General features: G+C 45.6%; 2 protein-coding genes across 2 annotated transcripts; one reads left to right on the plus strand and one right to left on the minus strand.

Annotated features, from left to right (window-relative positions):
* The first annotated feature begins 13,359 nt into the window (after positions 1 to 13,359).
* Positions 13,360 to 13,855, plus strand: LOC128274209 (uncharacterized). Its single transcript, XM_053012320.1, has one exon. The coding sequence runs from the start codon at positions 13,497 to 13,499 to the stop codon at positions 13,728 to 13,730; it is 234 nt and encodes a 77-aa protein (XP_052868280.1). The 5' UTR covers positions 13,360 to 13,496; the 3' UTR covers positions 13,731 to 13,855.
* A 4,898-nt stretch (positions 13,856 to 18,753) lies between these two features.
* On the minus strand, positions 18,754 to 20,377 carry LOC128273420 (WD40 repeat-containing protein SMU1). The gene is made up of 2 exons (XM_053011376.1): positions 20,352 to 20,377; positions 18,754 to 20,279 (listed from the first exon to the last, which is right to left on the minus strand). Exons 1-2 carry the CDS (start codon positions 20,375 to 20,377, stop codon positions 18,776 to 18,778), a joined length of 1,530 nt encoding a protein of 509 aa, XP_052867336.1. The 3' UTR covers positions 18,754 to 18,775.
* Between the last annotated feature and the right edge of the window lie 877 nt (positions 20,378 to 21,254).

Raw genomic sequence — 21,254 nt, forward strand, 5'->3', positions numbered from 1 at the left:
GATTTCGCCAAACGACCCCTCCCCGCCGCCACGACACGACTCTAAATTATTTATGAACCGGAACCGGGCGTTTCCGGTCTCTTCCGGTTCTGGACTTTCGACTTAACGGATACGAGTGCCCACACGACTTTGTGCGTGTGTGTGTGAGAATTAGCCTTTAGCAAGTAAGTTTGTACGTGCATAGCAGTCCTTGGGAACGTTTGTGAAACGCTCCTTCCGATGTTTGTTCGACAAAGAAGATTGACCGCGATCGGGCCCTTCGGCTAGTTGGCGGATGGCGACAGAATGTTGATATATAGGTAGGAATGTAACTAGCGGTGGCGGCGGCGGCCGTCGGCGGTCGGTGGACGGCAGCGACAGGCGGAGTGCCCGGCCGGAACCGGTGAATCAGGGTCGTAATTTATTACTTTTATTTTATCTAACTGTTTAACTTGTTCGGCGAATATAAATATATATAAATATGTATGTGTCATTAGGATGGTAGGCTGATGAGAACGTGTAGCATAACCGTGTGCGCAAGCAAAGGGCAGGGCCGCCAGGGTAGTCAGCGTCCCTTCAGGGCGCGAGTTGAGACGCATCGCACCGAATCGGAGGATAGGCGAAGGCGAACAGTATTTAGTGTAGGATGCGCCGCGATGCAAGCGATTGTTAAATTATTGTTTTAGCAGAATGTTTTATTTGGCCAGTGATCGAGAGCGAGTGAGATAGATAGGGAGAGAGGTAGATAGAAAGAAAGGCAGGGATACGCAGCCGGTCACACGTATTGCGGTGGCGTTGGCCGCTCGGTGTGTAGATAGGAGTGTGTAGCAAAGACGGTATGATGTTATGTACAGCATCGACAAAGGAATGAAATATACTGCTCCTTGAATGTACTGTGTCTGCTTAACACTGTTGTAGTGCTTTTACGGACAGGATACAGGACCACTCGAGTGGGGTACAACCAACCAAACAGGTACTGCACATATTGAAACTGGCAATGGTCCAACAGCATCGAAACGATTCAAGCTATCAAGCAATTAACTATAGACACTCTCCAAAAGCACACCATTTTACCGTTCAATTCTTGATTTTGCGGCATCGATAAGGCGGCAGCTTTGAAAACGGTTACATTAAGTGGCTTTCTCGGCATTCATTTCGAAGCGTTTCCGTGGAATTGAAAATATTGAGAAACATCTGGATGCCACCGTTTCCAAACCTAAGAGACTTCATTGGGAAAAACGGTATGTTTTGCTACCGGAATATTGAGTATCTGTTAGTGCTAAATAGTTCTAATCACCGCAGAAATTATTTGGAATTACTAGAAAGGAACCGTGCGTCGGCATCTAGTTTGCCAACGTTGTGGTGCTCATTTCGACAAGGATAAGTATTCATCCCAGAGCGGTTCTGTTGGGAGAAGGGAGACAGCATTGAAATCCCGTGCCAGTGTCCACCGAGATAGGACGAAGCTCGGTGCAAAATCGGATCTTACGATCCTTTACCTTTTTTTTCGGCGGCGCACTCATAGCCACAACAAGCCTGAAATATTTCAACTGTCTTTCTGGTTTCAAAGCGTCCGTTGAGTTTGAAATATTTCGAATCAGTGTTTGTGTCCAGGCTTTAACGAACATTCGTTAAAATTCCAATACGAAACAGAAGGTTCACTTTTTTATTTAAACGACATTAAACAGACCCAAATGAAAAAAATGGACATGTAACTGGAGGCTCTCCAATAATAATTTTTGTTTCGAGTGACATAGGGGACTCCCAACAGATCCGAAAAATGAACTGCAATAAACATTTATTCATATAATCGTAACGAGCAACCGCATGGGTGGTGGTTCTTTCCATGACATCAACATACATTTCTAAAGTCCCTTCTTTTGGAATTCATTGTAAATTTCTTATTGAATTGCGAATTAATCGAATCGGGGTATTTCGCTTTAGATGGTCTCTTGTCAATATCAATTGGATGTTACATTCTATTGCTATGTATGCAGTTGGTGACGATTTGATTTATTCCTTTTCCTCGTTTGCATATTTGTTTGTATGAATATTTAAGGATCAGCTACCAATCGATTAGTATTCAACATCCATCCAGAACCCCGTTTGAACGGATTCTAATAAACTCCCAACATTTGGTTGCACATGTTAATTTGATCTTTCATACACCATATGACACCAGGGCTTCCCAGAGGCTGCATCTTTCCAGCGCCAAGCGGGGTCCTATCAGCCATCAATATTTCCATCGCGTACCGTCATAAACCAACTAATTGCTATTTCGATACTAAACGTCGTGGGTGTTGAGATACGAACGGATACGGCTGAGCTAAGGGCTTCTGCATCTTGCGCACACCATGCGTGCAGCAAGGATCACATAAAAGCGCGAACCGTCGTGTTTGGGCAACGGTTATGCTTCTAAAATAAAGCGTAAAACGATTAATTAAAAAACGTTGGGCCCGGCGAGGTTCATCAAATTGATAGTGCATCAGCGCTAACGACGGAGCAGCCGTTAATGTGGCCATAAAAGCGATAGCTAGCTGTTGGTACGTTTTGTCCCTTTGCTAGCACTCGCCTTTCTTCCGCGGTGGTGCTCTGGGTATGCTTAATTGTTTTTAAACAACGGTGCAGACGCAAAAAAAACATGGAATACCTTACACTCGGGCCTTTGTGATATCCATGTAAGCATTGTCCAACTTCCGCTTTGTCGCTCCAAAAATAAGGAAACACCAATTATCACGTTTAAAGCTGGACTTGCGCCCATTAGTGACTCGGACGTGAATTTTCCCCGAATTAAAGAGCGCCACCCCACTACAAGAGCCGCCGTTTATTAGCGTGTCACGTTACGGGTGGGCTCCTGCGTCGCTGCCCTCTCGTGTAGTAGTCATAACAAACTGTTGGCGAAACGGACGAGAAAACAAACGCCTCAGGATGAGCAGAGAAAAACACTAGAGAACACTAGAGCGAGCGCCGTGTGACGTGCGACTCTGTGTTTCCGGATTGTGGTGGGTTTAGTATTACGTGCGAAATGGAGATAGAAGTTCCGGAAGAGAGAGAGAAAGAAGCGGGACTAGGTAACGGAAACGAGAGACCAGCAACAGGAGAAAGAGCACGACCAAACGACGAGCACTTAGGCCGGTTTGCTCAGCTCGAGAGCTCAGGGTTTCTCAGTTCCCAAACGGCGGTTGCACTGAACGGTTGCGTGGAACACTCTCGCTCCATCGCGCGGCGAGCTAACGTCCATGCTTATTGCGGCTGGCAACAAGCAACAAGTAGACTTCCTCCCACCGGCCGACGCTCGAGATCCGGCTACGGCCCGCAGTTCGTTACTCGCGTGCGGATGTGCCGTGAATTAAGTGATTAATGAAGTGTGCCTCGGTCGTGAAGACCTCACAAAGGCCCAGACCGGGCAGGCCAGTGGAACCACATTTAAATGCTAATGTGAATCCAACGAATTGATGCAATTTTCCAAAGTGCTGTACCTGGTGATGGTGTTGGCTCGGGTCGGTTCTTGTCGACGCACGTCAATCGCCGTGCTCTGTAGCGGAGTTGTTTTACATTAAGGGCCCCGGAAGTGTTAAGGTGAACTTGATCTCGAGAACGAAGGGTGCACCGAGTAACGTTCAACGAATCCTGCGTTTCCTGGCGGTGGTGCTCCAAAGATTCCTCGCGTTCGACGGTTACAGCGGTAAGTGGGACGACCATTGCGGTAAGTGGAACGACACCACGCGACTCAACACCGAACAGGTGTCATCGCCGGGCAGGCGCCGTCCAGCCACTTGATGCAAATCCTACCAACCGGTGGCGCTGGGACCATGGAAACAATACTCAGTTTTCGCCTGCCTGCTTTGTGGCGTCTTCGAAGCTGTTGCTTCTGTATTTCTGTATCACATAACCCCATCGCGCCGGTCCCGAGTTCGAGATCTGGAACGGCGCGAAAATATGTTTCTAAAATTAGCCGCTTCATGGTTTCCGTTGGGGACGAGGCGGGTTTCAACAATCTTCCAACGACGAGCTACTTGACAGAGGTTAACGAACATGTAGCCAGCCACATTACACATTGGCCGGTTTATGACCGGCTCACCGTAGCGCGTGATTTTGAATATTTAATTACGGTCGACTAGGCGCCTCCATCGGTGAAATTGCTTTTCGCCCCTTTTTTTTTTTGACGCAGCAATTTGGCAGCAAGTTTTCGTCTGCCCGGTAACCGGGATCAGAGGTCGAGGTTGTCTATCGCAACTACTTGAGCGTGTTCTTTACATTGTTGCAGGTGCAATCGGAAATTAGCAATTACGCTCAGCCAGCGGGAAGTGAAGTGTTAAGCAGACACTAGAGAGATGTTTAAAAACCAGTTTGTATGAACTTATCATTTGCTGCAAACAGTAGCTCTTGATCTTCACTTGAGCTGAAATAATATCAGAGGATTATTAAAATTGCATGGAAAACTAAGAAGGTATCCAAAGTGTTATAAATAGTTCCGTTATGATAATGGATGATTGATGATGTTTAGGTTTACGGTTACGCCAGTGCCCGTTTCTATAGCAGATGAGAAAATAGAATCCTTAGGCCGGCTGTAGGCTATATGCGAATGTGTGCAAATTGATTTTACACGACTTCCTGTAGAGCTTCCGTCGTTCAAACTGTCGAATGCTTGTTAGCGAATACGAATCGAATGCTTTGTTAGTACATGTAAGCCCACGTCTCTAACTTTTACAAATCTGTATCGCTGTTGTGTAAATAAGATGCGAATTTCACCCATCCATTCATATCATCTTCAAGGCGGTACGGAGATCGATTATATGTTCCAAAACCTATCGCTCAACAGTAGATTGGCTCTACTTCGAACATCTTCACTACATCATTGTGATCCTTTTCTGTAAAATCCATATCGATGACACATTTTGTGGCTGAGCAGATAACTTTTTCAAAAATGGAAAAGGTAATTCACACACCGAATAGACAGCACAGGTAATATTCGTTCACAAACTCGTTCCTTAAAATGTGACCCGAGAATGAAATGTTTTCCGAGTGCCGGTTCAATTGGGTCGACCCGGCAGGTCAATTGGAACAAATAAAAAATAGTGAGAAGGGTTTACCTTCGGGCAATTCGATCCCATTTAACATACGGAGGTGAAACTCCAAAGCACGGTGCTGCTGATGGTGCTGTTTTGTGGAAAAGTGATGAAAAATGGTTAAGTCTTTTTGTGATCCAGTTTTGTGTACGACCTTGGAGGAACAATGGTGAACTTGGAAGCGCTGCCTACTGCTGTACCCATTTGCCGACAGCGCCCCTTTATAATCATTAATTAATGTTTGATGATTAAATCTAGCCCCTAAGCCTAAGAACTCTCGTTAAAGTAAGCCTAAATGATGGCACTAGGGTGCGACCATGCCGAAACGCTGGTCATATCATATTTCTATATTTAACCAACTTCATTCGTTCAAGTTACAACATAAACCACACAAAAATAAGCAAAATATTTCAGCGTCCTTGTTTGAAAATTAAATTATCGGCCAAGTTACATCCACCGAAAGCCGGTCTTCGGGGCCGCCCGAAAAAGAGAGGACGCCGTCCGGGGGCTTTTGTGCGAGACATCGTACCGTTTGTTATTCGATATCTGTGTGTTATGCTCCTGCCATGTTGCTCAAGTAGTTCAAGTGACGCGGACGTGGTGTCCGGGTGGTGGTGGCGGCAACCGCCGCATATCTTGTTGCTTATCTATGATATCATTGCTGTGACATCGGCTTTCGCCAGCACACGACGCTATCCGCGTCCCCCCCGAGACGTGGTTTGGACGGAGCAGGGAAGCCGAAACCGAATCACGGTTTCCGTACTTTGCACCGGAAACCACGTGCGCTGTCAACTTTTTTCGTTGCCAAAGAGGCGTTGAAACAAAACGAATATAGTCCCAAACCTTGCTCCCGGCAGTGTTGGCCGCGATGACGAAAACCGCAAAGCGATCCGTGAAAATCTCCTTCTTTTCGGATCCCTCCGACTAGCGGTGGCCAATTTGGTCGATGTACCGCCAAATTAAGTTGCGTTGGAGATATTGCCGTGTAAACGGGAGCCCAAGAAATATTCAATTTGAAAAGACACCGCGAAACCCCGGCCTGGCCGCACCAATGGGGCGAGAATTTGGTGGTAAGCGAAGGTAAATGGAAAAGTTTCGCCGCTCTGGAAGGAGGAACTCAGAAATTGGATTGGTTTCGGATTGATGGGTCAGCGAGCCGGGCACGGTTGGCTCATATGCTCCATTCTCACGGGTATTTCCTCGTCCTAGGTCCAATCCAATGACCATCATTTTTGGTTTCACCCTTGTTCTTCGCCCAGCACAGCTTGTTCTTGGTCGGTGTACGGTAGTATCTATGGCGGGGACAGAAAGTTTTCTTCCCCATCATTAACGCACCCATCGTGGCCACAAGCGCTCAAGAACACAAGAGCCCTCGTGCAAGAAGGAGCACTCAATCCACTTATTGGATGTGTAATTGTGTTTTTCTTATGCTTCACACTGCTACGATTGTGCAGCGATTCGAGCGGAGGAGTTGTCTCCATTCCGGTTCATCAAAAGAAGGATCGGAGCTCGAGCTTTCCCTGTATTAGAAAGCTTTACTAATACGAGGGCGGTTTGAAAAGTTTCCGAAATCAACTTGAAGATGTCAACACTAGTAAAGGAAAGCCAGTGAATTTAGTTGTCAAACTTCTGACAGTTACGTTTGGGTGAGCTGATGTCAGTGTTTTCGTGAAAATGGACAAAAGCGAGTATCGAGGTTTTAATAAAGGTTTGGTTTTGAAAGGCTATTTGAAACACTCTGAGACACGGGACGTCCAAAAATCCGACAACTACCGGCGAAAACATCGTCAAAGTTCACCAAATGATGCTAGAGCTCCACCAAATTAATTGGGCGGAAGTAGCTAATAACCTCTAACACCATGTAAAGAAGTTGTTTGTCACATTTTAAATCAACATTTAGACCTGAGAAAGCTGTCCGCGCGTTGGGTGCCGCGTTTGCTCACGTTGTCATCACGTTGCCCAGCAGTTGCCATGGCAAAAATCCACGAATTACGGATGAAACTGTTTGACAATCTTTATTCACCAGATCTAGCCCCAAGCAACTTCATTTTGACCCTCATCTGAAAGTTTTGCTCGGAAGACGGAGATGAAGAGGCAATAGTTGTTCATATTCGTGAACAATTATTTAGAAGAGAAAAAGTATTACTTTTCGCTGGGAAAAGTGTGTAGAGTTACAAGGTGACTATGTTGAAAAATAAAAACAAATTAAATATAATGTATTATTTCCTTGCCCTTTTGGAAACTTTTCCAAACACCCTCGTATGCCTTCCGGAGATACCCTTAAATGACCAGGCAAGTTAGCAGGTACTTAAACTTTTTTCGGCGAAGACAGTTGAGAACACAAATCGCGTTCCGTTTCGCTCCAATATGAGCCCATTAGTCCGAAAGACCCATAGATTGGCTATTTTTACAATATTCACCAAATTTTTCAATGCTTACTATGCTGCTTAAGCATTTGTCCCTGAGACGATTCTGACGATTCGAAATCAATTCGAAACTCAGCTGTCACATTGCGTCTTTAGGGAATGTTAGACAAATGGAAGTGATGCTAGCGGCAACTCAAACTGCCATCCTTAATGTAATAAAATAATGCCCCGCCGATTCCCACCTCACGATGGGAGGCCCAAAACGAACACTCAAATTTACCTCCGCTCCGGCTGTTTTATTCGACGTTCGCTTGGCCAAAAACCTTCCTTACGGCGACGTCGCCGTTCCGTCGTCCGGGCATTGATGTTTCAAAATTTTGGAAATTGTCTACCTTCGACAAACAGCTTCTGGCGCGTAATACCTACACAAACAAACGGTCCACGGCCGCTGCTTGTCGGAAAACATCAGCCTGAAGGTAGACAGCATAACGCATATAATGATGATTACAGACGTTGCACGAAAACCGTCAGGCATGATCGATCTGGATGGTTCATCTATTTCCAGTGTATCGTAAATCATGCGTCACGAGATGGTGTCGAAGACGTTAACTCCTCCACCGCAAACATTCCGCACACAGTTTCAGGCACAACGCTCGTCGGCGATAATCCCGAGCTACACCTTTACCCGTAATGTTTGACAGGCGCTGAGAAAAAAAGTAGATCCATCATAGTTGAAGATAAAATGATTTTGAAAGTTGTGCACTATGCCGTAAAATAAAGCAACCTCACCGGTTCTCAATCACTAAAATTCAATTTACTTTGATTGCTGAAGCGTACGAATTGTGCCACAGATCAAAGTTCCTTTTATTTTTCAGTTCAAACGAGTTCTGGTTCTGGTTCTCTGACTTGGGTGTTTTGCTTTGAGTCCAAACCTGTCATTATTCTTTGAATTTCCAACCTCCATCCAAAGGAAGTGCTTCAAAGATCAAACAGCGTCTGGACTGGCCTCGTTGTGCAAGTACTAAGTCTAAAGTTACTTCCGTTCCAACGAAACCGTTTCAATCCCTTCCGAAACGGCATGGTCATTTATGATCTAAAACGAACTAGAAATGTTTCAGGGAACAGTCTGCTTCCTGCGATGTTACCTAGTAATCTGCTTAACATTTGATTTAAAACACTCACTCGTACAGCTTCGTGCAGCGCTTCATCGTCTACACCCGAGGCAACGTTGGTTGGTGTGCTTTGGTACATTTGTCAAAGGAAGCGTAAATTTTGTTGGCACTTAATCACTCACTCGTGGAGACATCTGGCTTGGCTTACATTGGCCGCTAACGAGCTTTTTTGCTCCTTGCCACCGGCGAGTATTAAGTTTCCCCTAAAGAAAACAAAACAACCGACAAGCCAACGAATTATGGCCGACCCCAAAACGCGGAGCGGAGCGGCTTTACAAATTAATATATCCTCCAATTTCGGATAGGCGTAAAGGGGGGTGGGGGGGACGTAAAACAAGCAAACGGCCAACTTTTGAGCGATAAGAAAAGATTTGTCTCTACAACTTCTGCCGGCTGAACTTTTACACCCGAAACCTGGTTAATAAAAATGTATTACGCTTTTGCACAGTACTTTAATTAGGTCGGGAAACGGTTAACGAGAACAAACGGACGGATCGGCACAATAAAGGCTCGCAGTTACCTGTTGGGATCCGCTTTGTATCTAGCACCTGTACTGCACGAATAATTTCAAGCCTATCTCTTGAAAGGGTCCAAACTTGAAAGGGTCATGGAGTGTAATTTATCAGCAAAAGGGAGTTGAAGGCGCACCAAGCCAAATAAAGGGTCGATAACTATTCAAACGGAGTGCTATGAGGTCGAATTGTAGCCTAGAAATGCGTAGAAAGATTGGGTGTCTATTCTATTTATTATTAAAATCATTAAAGTCCTTAGACAACATATTTATTCTTACAAAACAGTCAAGGGGCAACTTGGTCTAATTGACAATAAACAACTTAACGGCTTATAACGGCTTTCTCGTGGGATAGTCGGAGTGTTCAGTGAGACAGCCAAGTCGTCTAGTACCTTATTCAGCAAATTGGGGCGGCTTAGATTCGTAAAGTCGAGTCATACGTAATGAAGGATCAAATCACGTCAAGTATTGGTCTTAGAAGCGATCGATGCGAGGTATTTAAGGCACATAGGCCTCCGGAACTCCCTACTTCCGAGTCAACTAAAACCAAGCATGTGAGTGAAATCATCCAAAAGTCCCAGCATTTCTGGTTCAACTCGTAGACTTATATACTGGACAATATTATCACGCAGAACTCTATTACAATTTAAATAATTTAATAACATCGAACACCGGATAAACGGATTACCGAGATTACGCTATAGTTGCGCAGATTGCGCATTTTTAAGCATAACGTTATCGAATAATAATTAAAATCAAAACGACAGATTATCCTGAATCGCCTTGCATTGCTAAATACTGTCGACAACCGTCCAAATGTTCATTTACTTGCTAAGCTTTTGCAAACGTGCGCACCCCAGCGTTACGCTTGGCTACATGCCGTGAGACCCAACGTCGGTCTCCTTTCGCTACGAGTTTGTTGCTATCCGATCCGTGGTTGATTAGAATACTAAGCCCAGCGTATCGAGTTGTGCCGATCAGTGTACCTTTTCCGACCCGCTTGGCGGTCTAATCCCAAATACCGAGAATTCTTCAGCTGTAGCTGGGTAGCACCGATCGGGTTGCCGGAGCGTGTCCTAGAAAATATGGCATTTCCATTTCAATCGAATCCACCATCTCCGATGTGTCAATGCGCTGCAATCGATTTCAATTTAAAACTCATTACGGCCACTTGTCTCCAGCGATGCACCGGGGTGGGGAGCATTTATGGCAGAGGCAGATTGAAACCGCCGCGCTCGAGCCACAAGCTACCCCAGCCGCTGCCGTTTCTGGCAATTTCCGCTCCCGTGGGAATCGGCGTTCTGGAATCTGACGATCGATCGATTGATATTGATACGCTTGAGGCAGTAGCAGGCAAAACACCGGACGACCGATTTATTGTTACCCATTGACTTAAGCCGGAACTTAACGATGTGCTTCTGACGATGGACCGGCGTTTCTAGCCCACTTCAGCGCTCGCACTAACAGTCTATAAAACGGGTCGGCTTGGTTTTTATTTTAGTATCGTTTTCTTCCAGAACTCCACCGGCAGCACTGCGTAAGCAGGCCGGGCCGTGGACCGTGTGCCACTGTAACGTTAATGTAGCTAACGACTTCCTGGATTACATTTGACTAGGTCCTGTTCGCCGCGGCACACTGAAAGATGTTTTTCTTTGAAAATTCCCCGATAGCTGGACCATTTTGTGGAGCACAACAACAACATCCACAGCCCTCGGCATTGGGCACTCGCAGCGGCGCCATTCTTTTAACGATTTCCAATTTAAACGGAAGCATTCGGGACCATCACGCGGCTCCAGTGTTTTTTGGTGAGACACATGTCGTCCGTTAACGTACGTACATCAGCACCGTGACAGGTCGTAGGTAGGAATGCAAAACAGCAGAGTACAAATCCCTTTCGCTGTGAGTACGCGGGAAGGCGCACTCACAGTGGCGTATCAGGCGTTTCAGGTGGGGTTTCGAGGCAAAACAAAGGCTGCGAACGAGGTAACGTTCCTACCATTCCCCAGACCCGGTTGACCCGAAACGTCACATTTGACCCACACCGTGCTCTTTCCCGTCCGGAAAATGGGTATCTAATTTGCGAAAAACAGTGTTACGGGCGGATTACGGGGCCGTTGGGAACCGTGGAGCGGGCGTAGGGTGGACAATTAACCGAGGGCAGCATAAAGCAAACATGTGTTATGAGAATGGACCGGTCGTCCTTTGTTTGACGAACACAAAGTCGGCAGCACTACTCACTCCCGGCAAGAAACCGAGTATTAGCTATGCTGGTATCGTAAATGCAATGTGACGCTGTATCCCGAAAGCCGGTTTTGTGCGTTACCACACCTGTTGCCACTCGTGACTCTTCCTACCGTTTTCGGCCCCCGGACTTTTGATTGAGGTGTGGAATGTACGGCGATAAATAGTTCTTCGGTTCTGGCGAACTCATTTATTCGTCACTGCCATTTGCACCGCATTTTAATGACCCTTTTGGCCTCGGATGTTGGGAGTTTGAGGCTTTTGCTCACGTTTGGTTTGTAAATTTAATGCCAACCATCATGTTTTAACGACACACATCACATTTGAGTGCTCGTTACCGGAGGACTAATTGAAAAGTACCTCTCGTCTGCTTCCGGTCCGGTGTAAGCCTGGACATCGTTCCGATCGTAAGGCGCTTATCTTGTGTTGCGTCAACGTTCCTGTTACGTACACTGATTGGGTTGATTCATCAATTGGGCACTGAGAAAAAGAGAGTTAACGTGCTATGTTGGAGTGAAATATTTTATTTTCCACTGCATTCGGAGTATTACAGAAATTTTTTAAAGAATGTTGAACGAAGCAGCTCCCAAGTAAACTGTTTGCAGGTGATTGATTAAGTTTGTTTCAAAAAGTAGCGCGTGAACCATGGTAAATGCACGCACGTCGTTAATAATCACCACACGTCATGTTCAGAGACGTATTCTCGCAGCTTAAGGGTACGGCTCATTTGTCTAACGAGCATAATATAACGATACTTTGATGTACGATTTAAAGGAAAGCAGCGATTTAATTCTGCTTTAATGTATCCTGTAACGCAGTTTACGTAAAATGTGTCTGGGTGAAATAATTTGTTTAAATTGAACTTTTAACTAGCACAGGCAGCCTCATGTTTAAGAGAAATATATGTAGAACAAACATAAAATATGAATACGTAAGTTTCATATCCTTAGAAAGATTTAGTTTTAAAGTTTATCATGAACTATGGTGTTGGATTAAGCTGGTGAAAAAGACTTTTCAAGGAAGCTCTTATTTTTCGACAATTGGTTTGAGGCACACCACTATCCTTTTTAATATGTTAAGACACACGGAGTCGTATGATCACCGATTTTAACTTTTGCATGCAAATTAAAGCACCGTCAGGATTCAAACTCAGGGCCTTTCGCATAGTATCCGATAAATCGGAAAATCGGATATGGACGATCTACGGACGTTAACATTTTATAACTTAACAGAGAAGCCATTTGTGTGGCAAACAACAGATTTCCACAGGATGGCAACAAAATGGAGAACATTTGACGAACGATTAATGATCCATCCATCTGACGCTGTTTGAAGATTTGCGAAATGGAATTTGTATCGCTTAATGCGATGCTAAACCCATAACCATTGGGAATTTGAAAGTCATAATTTGACGCATTATTAGCCGAAATACGGCTAGATTGACTAGGAAAAGTTCCTCGTCAAAAAGCTTCCTAGTGACTTTATTGTGTAAAGTTTTGATGTATGATTCCATTTAAAACCCCGTTACCGTATTGTGCAGCTTTTATTTTCACACTTGGCAAGCTGTTTTGAATGAAGTTCATAGTTCATATAAATCGAAACCCAACGCTTTTCGCACATCCCAAAAAAACTTCCTTGTTGTCTGGTGAGTTTTCCTGGCACATATTTCGTGAGCTGATTTTGGATCCGCGAACTCCGTTTTCAGTTGGCAAAGGTTGGGAGACATGCTTTGAATAAATTGTAACCCATCAACCTGCTCTGCAACCAATTCAACCAACCGTTTGGTTCTTTTCCTTTTCCACACAGCTTCACACAGATCTGCTCTCGGCATGATTCCTCGGCTTCTGGCGTCCATTTGGCAGCGTATTTTCCCGTGATTCGGTGGCCTACCCGCCCGGTCCGTTGCAAATGACGGGGAGAAACCAATTGAGCTGCGACCACCAGCTGGGGCCTCCGGTATCGATTGGACTGCAACGCACCCGGCCAGGTGCTTCGGGAGTGTAAAGCACGGTTCACGGTTTGTGCTCTGCTCGCCGACCGGCCAACTGGCCCGTCTCCGGCTTTAGTCATCTGGTTTAGCTCATCTCACATCGCTTCCTACGCGGCCAAGCAGCTCAAAGTGGCGCCCAAACAACACCCCGCCGGTGGCCCACGCGACATGGAGGGGGAGGTGAGCGTGCTGCTGGTCATCACGGTGATCATCGGCACGATCCTGATGACGTCACTGCTGGCCTGCTACATCTGCGTGTTCCGCCAGCTGTGCTGCTCGCGCGACGCGGACCTGGACCGGAGCTACAGTGGGCGCGGCTCGAAGCGAACGTTGCGGGACAGCACCAACATGGCGGAGATCACCAACATCACCAGCCAGCAGACGGAGATCGAGAAGGTCTAGCTGCGGTCGAGCGAAGAGGCCATCACTTCGCTCTAGTTCCCAGCGCTACTTGCCGGTACCCGACCACCTACATACATACTGTAAATAGGCGTGTTTGGAGCAAACCGCCAAGCTGTCCAGGTTCCGTTTCTTGTCGGTGGCAGTAGTGGCCTCTAGCTAATCATCCACTAACTGTAGTCACTTCCTGCGTACAGCTATAGATGTGTAACGAACCCCACGGAACAGGACTTGTAAATGTGTAGTAGGTGTGCAACCCTCGAAGGTCTTCGAATAAAGATGTTGCAGTGTATTTCTTTTCGAAAACTAAGGTCCATAGGGCGAAGTAAGGGTGAATATGCGATGCAACCCGATTCCGAAAATTAAACCTCCCCCCGATAATGGATACCGCAGGCAAATGTGGGGGCAGTCGGCACAGAAGACGATTAGCAAAACACCCAGCCAGGCGCTGCATAAACATGGTTAACCGCCCCCAGGCCAGAGTTGTGTTCAAACGGGTGTAAATTGTTGGCTTTGTTTACGTATTCTCTCCGGCCACGGCGGAAGTACTACATAGACCGCCGCTATCGGCGGTGCGTTCGAGATAAAGAAGATGTTTGAAGACGCCAACGCTAACCGATTTTTATCACCATCGTGTGCAAATACCACAAATCGCCTGCAGAAAAATCCACACACGACCCCCCCCGTAGCCGTAGACGACGGCCGAATTGGTTCTGAAACTAACTAACGTGACGACCACGTTCCAGGTAAGGTTCCAGAAACTCACCGAAGCCATTATTGGGCATTGCCCAGCGTTTGAATACTGGCGTACGGTGAGCAACCCGGAATATTTTCCATTTGCTTTGTTAGTGCCGTTTAGACTCCATTTTCTTTCAGCGTTCTACAAGAAGTTTCCACGATGCGGGACCGGCGGCTGGGCGTCCCCATTACAGCCTTTGTCCATATTCAACGTACCGTCACGTGTTGGGGCGTTCCAGCTAGGGATCTTTTCCCAGAAACGGATCCAAATTCCTGCAACCGACACGCACAACCGACTCCAATAAAGCATACCAGCCATAGGGCCAGGGTCGCACCAATTAGCTGGGGCGCAGGGATTCGTTAAACTGATAAAAATGTGCCAGCATGCGTGGTATTTGACAGGATATTGCGGTGCCCGGAGCACACACCTAAGGTGTGCGTGAATGGAAATCACATTATCTGGAGATCGGTGAATGAATGCACAAAAAAAATATCCCCTGAACCACAATGTTGCGCAGGCGTTTCTGTGGCTGCGGCAAGGCTGCGATACATACGGCTCCTGCCCGGTACATATGGAACAGAGTCTGAGGTGTTTTGCAAGAAAGTAAGTAAGATATGGAAATAAATATGTCTCACGTCCTTTTCTATTGAGTGTGCCAGCCGAGAAAGCCGTCTTCAGCGTGGAAGACTACAAACGGTCAATAACTCATAGTTCATTGCAGAGAAGAGGAATCAATGGACGCTCCCACACTTATGTACCTTCCGTACCTACACGGGGCAGGATATTTTGCAAGTTTTTCAATTTATTGTTTAACACACGCAAACACGCAATGAACTTACTTAATTGAGAAATGTGAAGCAAGTCCGGACGGGCGTGGGCAATGGCCACAGGAAATCACGGCATACATAAATTCAGACCCCGAGACATCAGCATCCGCAACCAACGCACGTCGCACGGGTGAAAAGGAAATCCGAATCGAACTCTGTTTGAACGGCAAGCCAAAAGAGACCGACGGGCTCCGAAACCGCTCACGAGATGGTATCTTGTTTGGATAATGTCGGTAATGCCGAAAATATAAAGCAAAATCATCCTCCAGCATCCTCCGATGGCCGGATCGACCTGATTCGATTACGCGTAAACGAGCCACCGAGGCGGTACTTCGTTATCCCGAACGGACGACCCGGCCCCAGCCTTTGGCTTATGACATACACCGCACCGCAGACGACCAATCCGACATGCGGCTGATGATATGTTTCGGCATTGTGACGAGCGGGGAACGATTTCATCGCCAGCGGCACGACCTCCGGGGAAGTGAAAATTCTGCGAAGGGCGAAAATTATGATCTATTTTCATTTACGGGTGCGCTTTGCTCTGCCTTACGGTTTCGTTCGGTTAAAATTTGGCTCCAAGTTGGACACCCAAGCCACCAACTGCCGTTAATGGAATGTGAAAACGAAATCCATCGGAGACGGACTCGGGTGGGGCACTGCCCTATTTAGTGGTTCCATTTTCCGCCCCAATGCTCGCAATCCTAAGCTCGATCAATCCATTAAAGCGTAGTCGATGCGAGTACCAAATGGTACGCGTCGGAAAGTAAACACTCGCCGGAAATGGAATCGAAATTATTCGGGAGTCAATCGTTTGCACAGCGAGGTGCATCCTGCAGGGAGCAAGACAGGGGATAAATCAATGTTTTATTTTTGGGCAGCACTCACACTGTTTATTGATTTTTTAAAATTTGTTTTTGCCAAATTACTACCATTATTTTGGAATTTAAGAAACAGCAGCAATGCTCTTTAAATCGGAAACCGAACGCGTGTGAATGATTTGTAAGAAAATCAAAGACCCGCGAATGGCGCGAATTCCAGTTCCGATGATGGAAAGGCAAAACAAATGCCATCGCACACAGCGAGTCGTTGGAATTTGGGAGTGTGTGTAGCCGTCGTAGCGGATCTGGCCAGATTTGTTTAGACGCGTGCGAGAGATCCGGGATCGTTCATCACCAACAGGGCGGAAAAAAGGGCAGCGAGGAAAAGATGTTACCGCTTACAAATCAATCGCGGTTGTTGACGGTTCATCTTGAGGTACGGAATAAGGCGTCCGTGTTTGGAGAGAACCAGCGGTACTTCACCAGAGGAATTTCGCTTCACGAAAGTATCGTTTCTTTGCCAAACCTGTTGGAATTCTTGAATTGTTCTACATCGTTGAAACAAGACTGCGTTTACCATTAAAATGTTGCACAGTTAAAGGTCTGATTGTTCAAATTGTAGGATCTTAAGCGGATTGTAGCAGAGCGTAGATTAATTTAGCGGATAGTAAAGTAGCGCCGTGATTTAATAATGTTGCCCAGCCTCGCCATGAATGAAATAGTGGCCTTGCCTCGACCGAGCGAGTGAACCTGTACTGTACGATTTGTTACCACTTTCACCGTGAGCTACAAATGAAGGTTTGTTCAAGATACGGTCGGTCTGTTGTCCTTTTCAATTTATCTAATTTGATTAGCAACGAACGAAACAGAGAACCATGCGTTCTTTTCGTCCGCCCAGCCGTGCGTTAGAATAGGCCTCTCAAAGGAATGATATTGCGTTGAAGTTTGTTTGGAATTGGTGTATTTTCTTCTGCAATCTACTACAAAGTACTCATTGTTAGCAATCTTTCATTCTAGAGCTGAAAAATCTGAACATTGAATACAACTGAATACAGCAATGTAACATTCTTAAAATAAATTATTACTAGTTTTCGATCGACGCCCAAACAGCATGTTCGATATGGTGCAGGGTTTTACTGAGTTAATTTTTTTATTCTTAAGCTCTTTATTCTTTAGTGAAGTTTGGATAAGGGGACTCTTAAAAGATCAGTTAATGTTCCAAAAGAATAAAAAAAGGTACGCATTTATTTCTAACTAATTAGGAAGCTTGAACTAATGTTTAGTTTAGGTTTTGTAATTAGATTTGTTTATTTTAATTTTATAAAACTTTTGTGTCGGTCTTTCTTTCTTTCAGTCTAAAATACAGATAAAGATGGTTTCAATTATTCAAACAACATTTAATTTTAGCCTCTTATTGTCACAGTCCATTACTATCCGTTGGTGCCTTAGCCTCGAAAACTTTCTCGGAACGGAAAGGAATGTGAAGTTTCCTTTCTTGGAAGAAGGTAGAACTACCACTGCAACAAGTCGGATGATCTACATACGAGACACATTTAATTCCTGAATAAGCTTAAAAAAATAATATCACATTATGAATATTATACAGGGCGGTCCATCTAAGATTTTTTTTTCTCATTTGGTTCTTAAAAAACCGGTTGTGTTGCGAATGCAACTGGTAGCCAAGTAGATGGTAAAAAAGGTAGAAAAGCGCTGTTAGATTTCTTAATCTCCGCTTAGTTTCGGGAGTTTCGGGAGTTAAAAAACTCGTGTATTTCTCGCAATTTCTAACTTGAATCCTTCTGACTCGCTCGCTTGCCCCTCTTGGCTCGACTCCTTTATCTCTTGGTCGAAATCACACTCCCCCGCGGGTCTCGCAAGCCCCCCGAACGTGGCGCCTATGGCACTCAGTAGGAGCGCTCGGTCGGGAGCCGATCGATCGCTCGGTCGATCGGGAGCCGCTGGGTTGCATTTGCAACAGGTTGCATAATTTTCGATAGTAAAACATTTATTCGAAAGGTTCATTCATGATATGTATGTATAAAATACAATTTTGGTTGCAGAACATTGGGAAACTTATTTCCAAAGTGGTGCTTCCAGTATATCCGCTGCCGGCTGAAGCGGTCCGGCGTGTTCAACCGGGAGTGGGCCTCCAGTGGATTCGCAGCATCGTCAGAATGCCCTCGATACACGTCGTCCGGGAGATGTTTTCCGCGACACTGTTGGCACGGGAAGCATTCGCTATTTCTTTCGCATCCTTTCCTAGCCGCCTTTTTTGGAGATCCTCCACCAGCTTTGGCAGATAGTCCGGGTGGCCCTGGCAGATTGCATGCAATATTGCATACGAGTTTTGGAAAACAAATAGTGTATATAGTATATTATTGTAATAAAAGTCTGAAGTAACTTTGAAAATATTTTGATTTTTCATAACTACTAAAGTCAGGTCGATGGCTGGCTGATTTTTCGGATTTCAGAACATGATGCAAAAAGGGGTTTGTATTACTTTCATTTTTTATTCTATGCTCACAATGTTTTGACCACCCGAAAATGGTGGAAAATGCACACATATTTATTTGTTTCTACTGTCGCGAAAATTAAATTTATTTTACTTATCAATTGTAGTAATGTGCAAGAACACAATCTGTCGCCACAGTTGCCAGGAAGTTACGGTTTCCACATTTTCAGCAACCCATCGGATGCGTACGATGCCAGCAGATTTTGGTGCGGATGGTGCGTTAATCCGATGACGGCCTTTTCGTGTACGTTCAGTGTACGTTCCAGTTTGCCAGACGTTACGGAAAAACAGTACAACACCAGATCTTCGCCGACGCAGTAGATAAACTCTCCCCGGGGAGATATCGTGGCACAGTTGAAGGCACCACCCTCTCGCTTACCGGACGAGAACGATCGTACGATCTGCCCCTGCATGTTCATGATGACCACCGTATTGGAGTGGTTGCACACGACAAAGTGCTCCGGATTCTTCGGCAGAATGAGCACCGAGTTTACGGCCAGGTGACTACCGAGGGCCTTGAACGTCGAGATACACTCGGTCGTTTTGAGGGACCAAACTTTCACGCTTCCGTCCGACGACGCGCTCAGTACGTGGTGACCGTCCGGGGAGAATGATGCCTCATTTACGAACGACGAGTGGCCGCGGAACTCTTTCAGCATTTTGCCAGACTTCAAACCGTATAACCGTATTAGGTGGTCGAATGATGCGGTCAAAATTTGACTATTGTCACGGGAAAAGTGCAAACACGTTACGCCTTTCGAGTGTGCCTTTTCGAACCGCCGCAGACACTGTCCAGTGATCAACTTCCACACCTTTATCTGGCCATCGCTAGAACCGGTCGCCAGCATCTCCGAATCACGCGAAAACGCCATCGACATAATCGCCTGTTCCATCATCATGAAATTATCTTGCGCCTGGTACTTCAGATCCTTACGTATCTTGCCGGTCGTAAAGTTCCACACCTCGATGAACCCATCCACACTACCGGTCACCAGGTACTGTCCGTCCGGCGAGAACATGGCACATTCCACGTGCGATTTCTGTCCGAACTTGATCTGTCGGGCAATTTGCGTGGGGTACGACTCATCTTCCTGGTCACGAATGGCTGCCTTACCGCGGAACAAATCGATAGTGGTTCCGGGTGGAAGGAGCCCCTGATGTTGCTGCCATTTCAGCGCCTGTCCCAGAAGCGCCAGCAATCTCGATGACGGTACGACCGATACTTCACCTGCCAATGCCGTTGCTATCGCAGCGCGTCGCTTTTCCTTGCTGGAGCCCTCCGGGTATGCCTCACGCGGATCGAAATACGCACGCTGCAGCATATTCTCTAGATGTATGTACCGTTCTGCCTCCTGCTGTTTGAGCATTATCATGGGATCGGTCTGGCGTAACAGTGACCGCGCAGCGCCCAACTCCCGGAGCTCGATCAGCTCGAGTACGATTTGTTCGTACAGGTCTATCAACTTCTTATCGGGCAGTTTGAGCGACTGAATAGCCTTCAGCACCGTGTCCCAGTGGCCATTGTGTATGTCCGACACGAATCCTTCCACACTATCGACGGTGTTGAGCGAGACGCCGGTTTCTTCCTGCAGCGTTTGCAGTGTTTTGTGGAGGTTCGATTCCTTCAAATACTGCTGTATGAGACGGATTACGCTGGAAATGATGGAAAAAGTAGCCGACTTGTTGCTTCGAAGACGTGCGATGCCAGCATAGAACACTACTTACTCTGCAGATTCAATTTCGATCGACATACTTAAGGAATTATAATTAAACTGGTGCAAAAGCAAAGCCAAACAAACACCGTGTTTTCATTCGGCTGATTTGACATTTGTCAAAATTTGACAGAAGCTTGACAAATTCAAAGCGCCCTCTGGCAAACGTGGCGCCCTCTGTTTTGCGAAGGCGCAAACCTCAGCTAATCGGGCACAGAAATTTCACTATGGGAAAATGAAAAACGGGTAAAAAATTAATAAATTGATATAAAATCTGCGACACTGATGCAAAAAGGTTTTCGGATTTCGGTGCAGCTGCGGAAACGATCAGAAAATCTAAACTAATAAAAAGTACAACCCTTTTTGTCGAAAAAACACTATCTTCTTTAAATCATTATCTTATATTTTTCGTTAACTCACGTTATTGATTCTTAAAATTACAGTTTCCTCCACACTGTTTGTTTACTTCGTCTGTTACTCGCTCCTTCGGTTTCTTCTGCGTCTTTTGCTTCTTTGTGTTCTATCTTCATCGGTTGTTCTTTTATATTTTGTTTGTTGAAATTGTTTACTGTTTCTTTATTTTAATGTTTGCTTCCATATTTCCGTTCGTGTTTGCCCGTTTCCATTCTGCAACTCTGGTGTCTTCCTGCTAGACTTTGGCTACCGTTATACACACAAAGTCGTTAATTATCTACTCCGTTCGCACCGCACATTTCGCATGCTCCGTGTGTGTGTTCTGCGCTTTATTAATATCAAAATGAGTTCTATACTCTTAACATTTCCTTTTTTCCAGATACTTTCTTACGGTTTTTGTTATTACTTTTTATAATTTATGTAACAGTTTATTTTTTGAGTATAACAAACAACATTAGGAATTACTTTTTTTCTTAATTGTTTTTTCTTCAATATCTGCATA

The sequence above is a fragment of the Anopheles cruzii genome, chromosome 3, assembly GCF_943734635.1.
Source record: "Anopheles cruzii chromosome 3, idAnoCruzAS_RS32_06, whole genome shotgun sequence".
NCBI classification, from domain to species: Eukaryota; Metazoa; Arthropoda; class Insecta; order Diptera; family Culicidae; genus Anopheles; species Anopheles cruzii.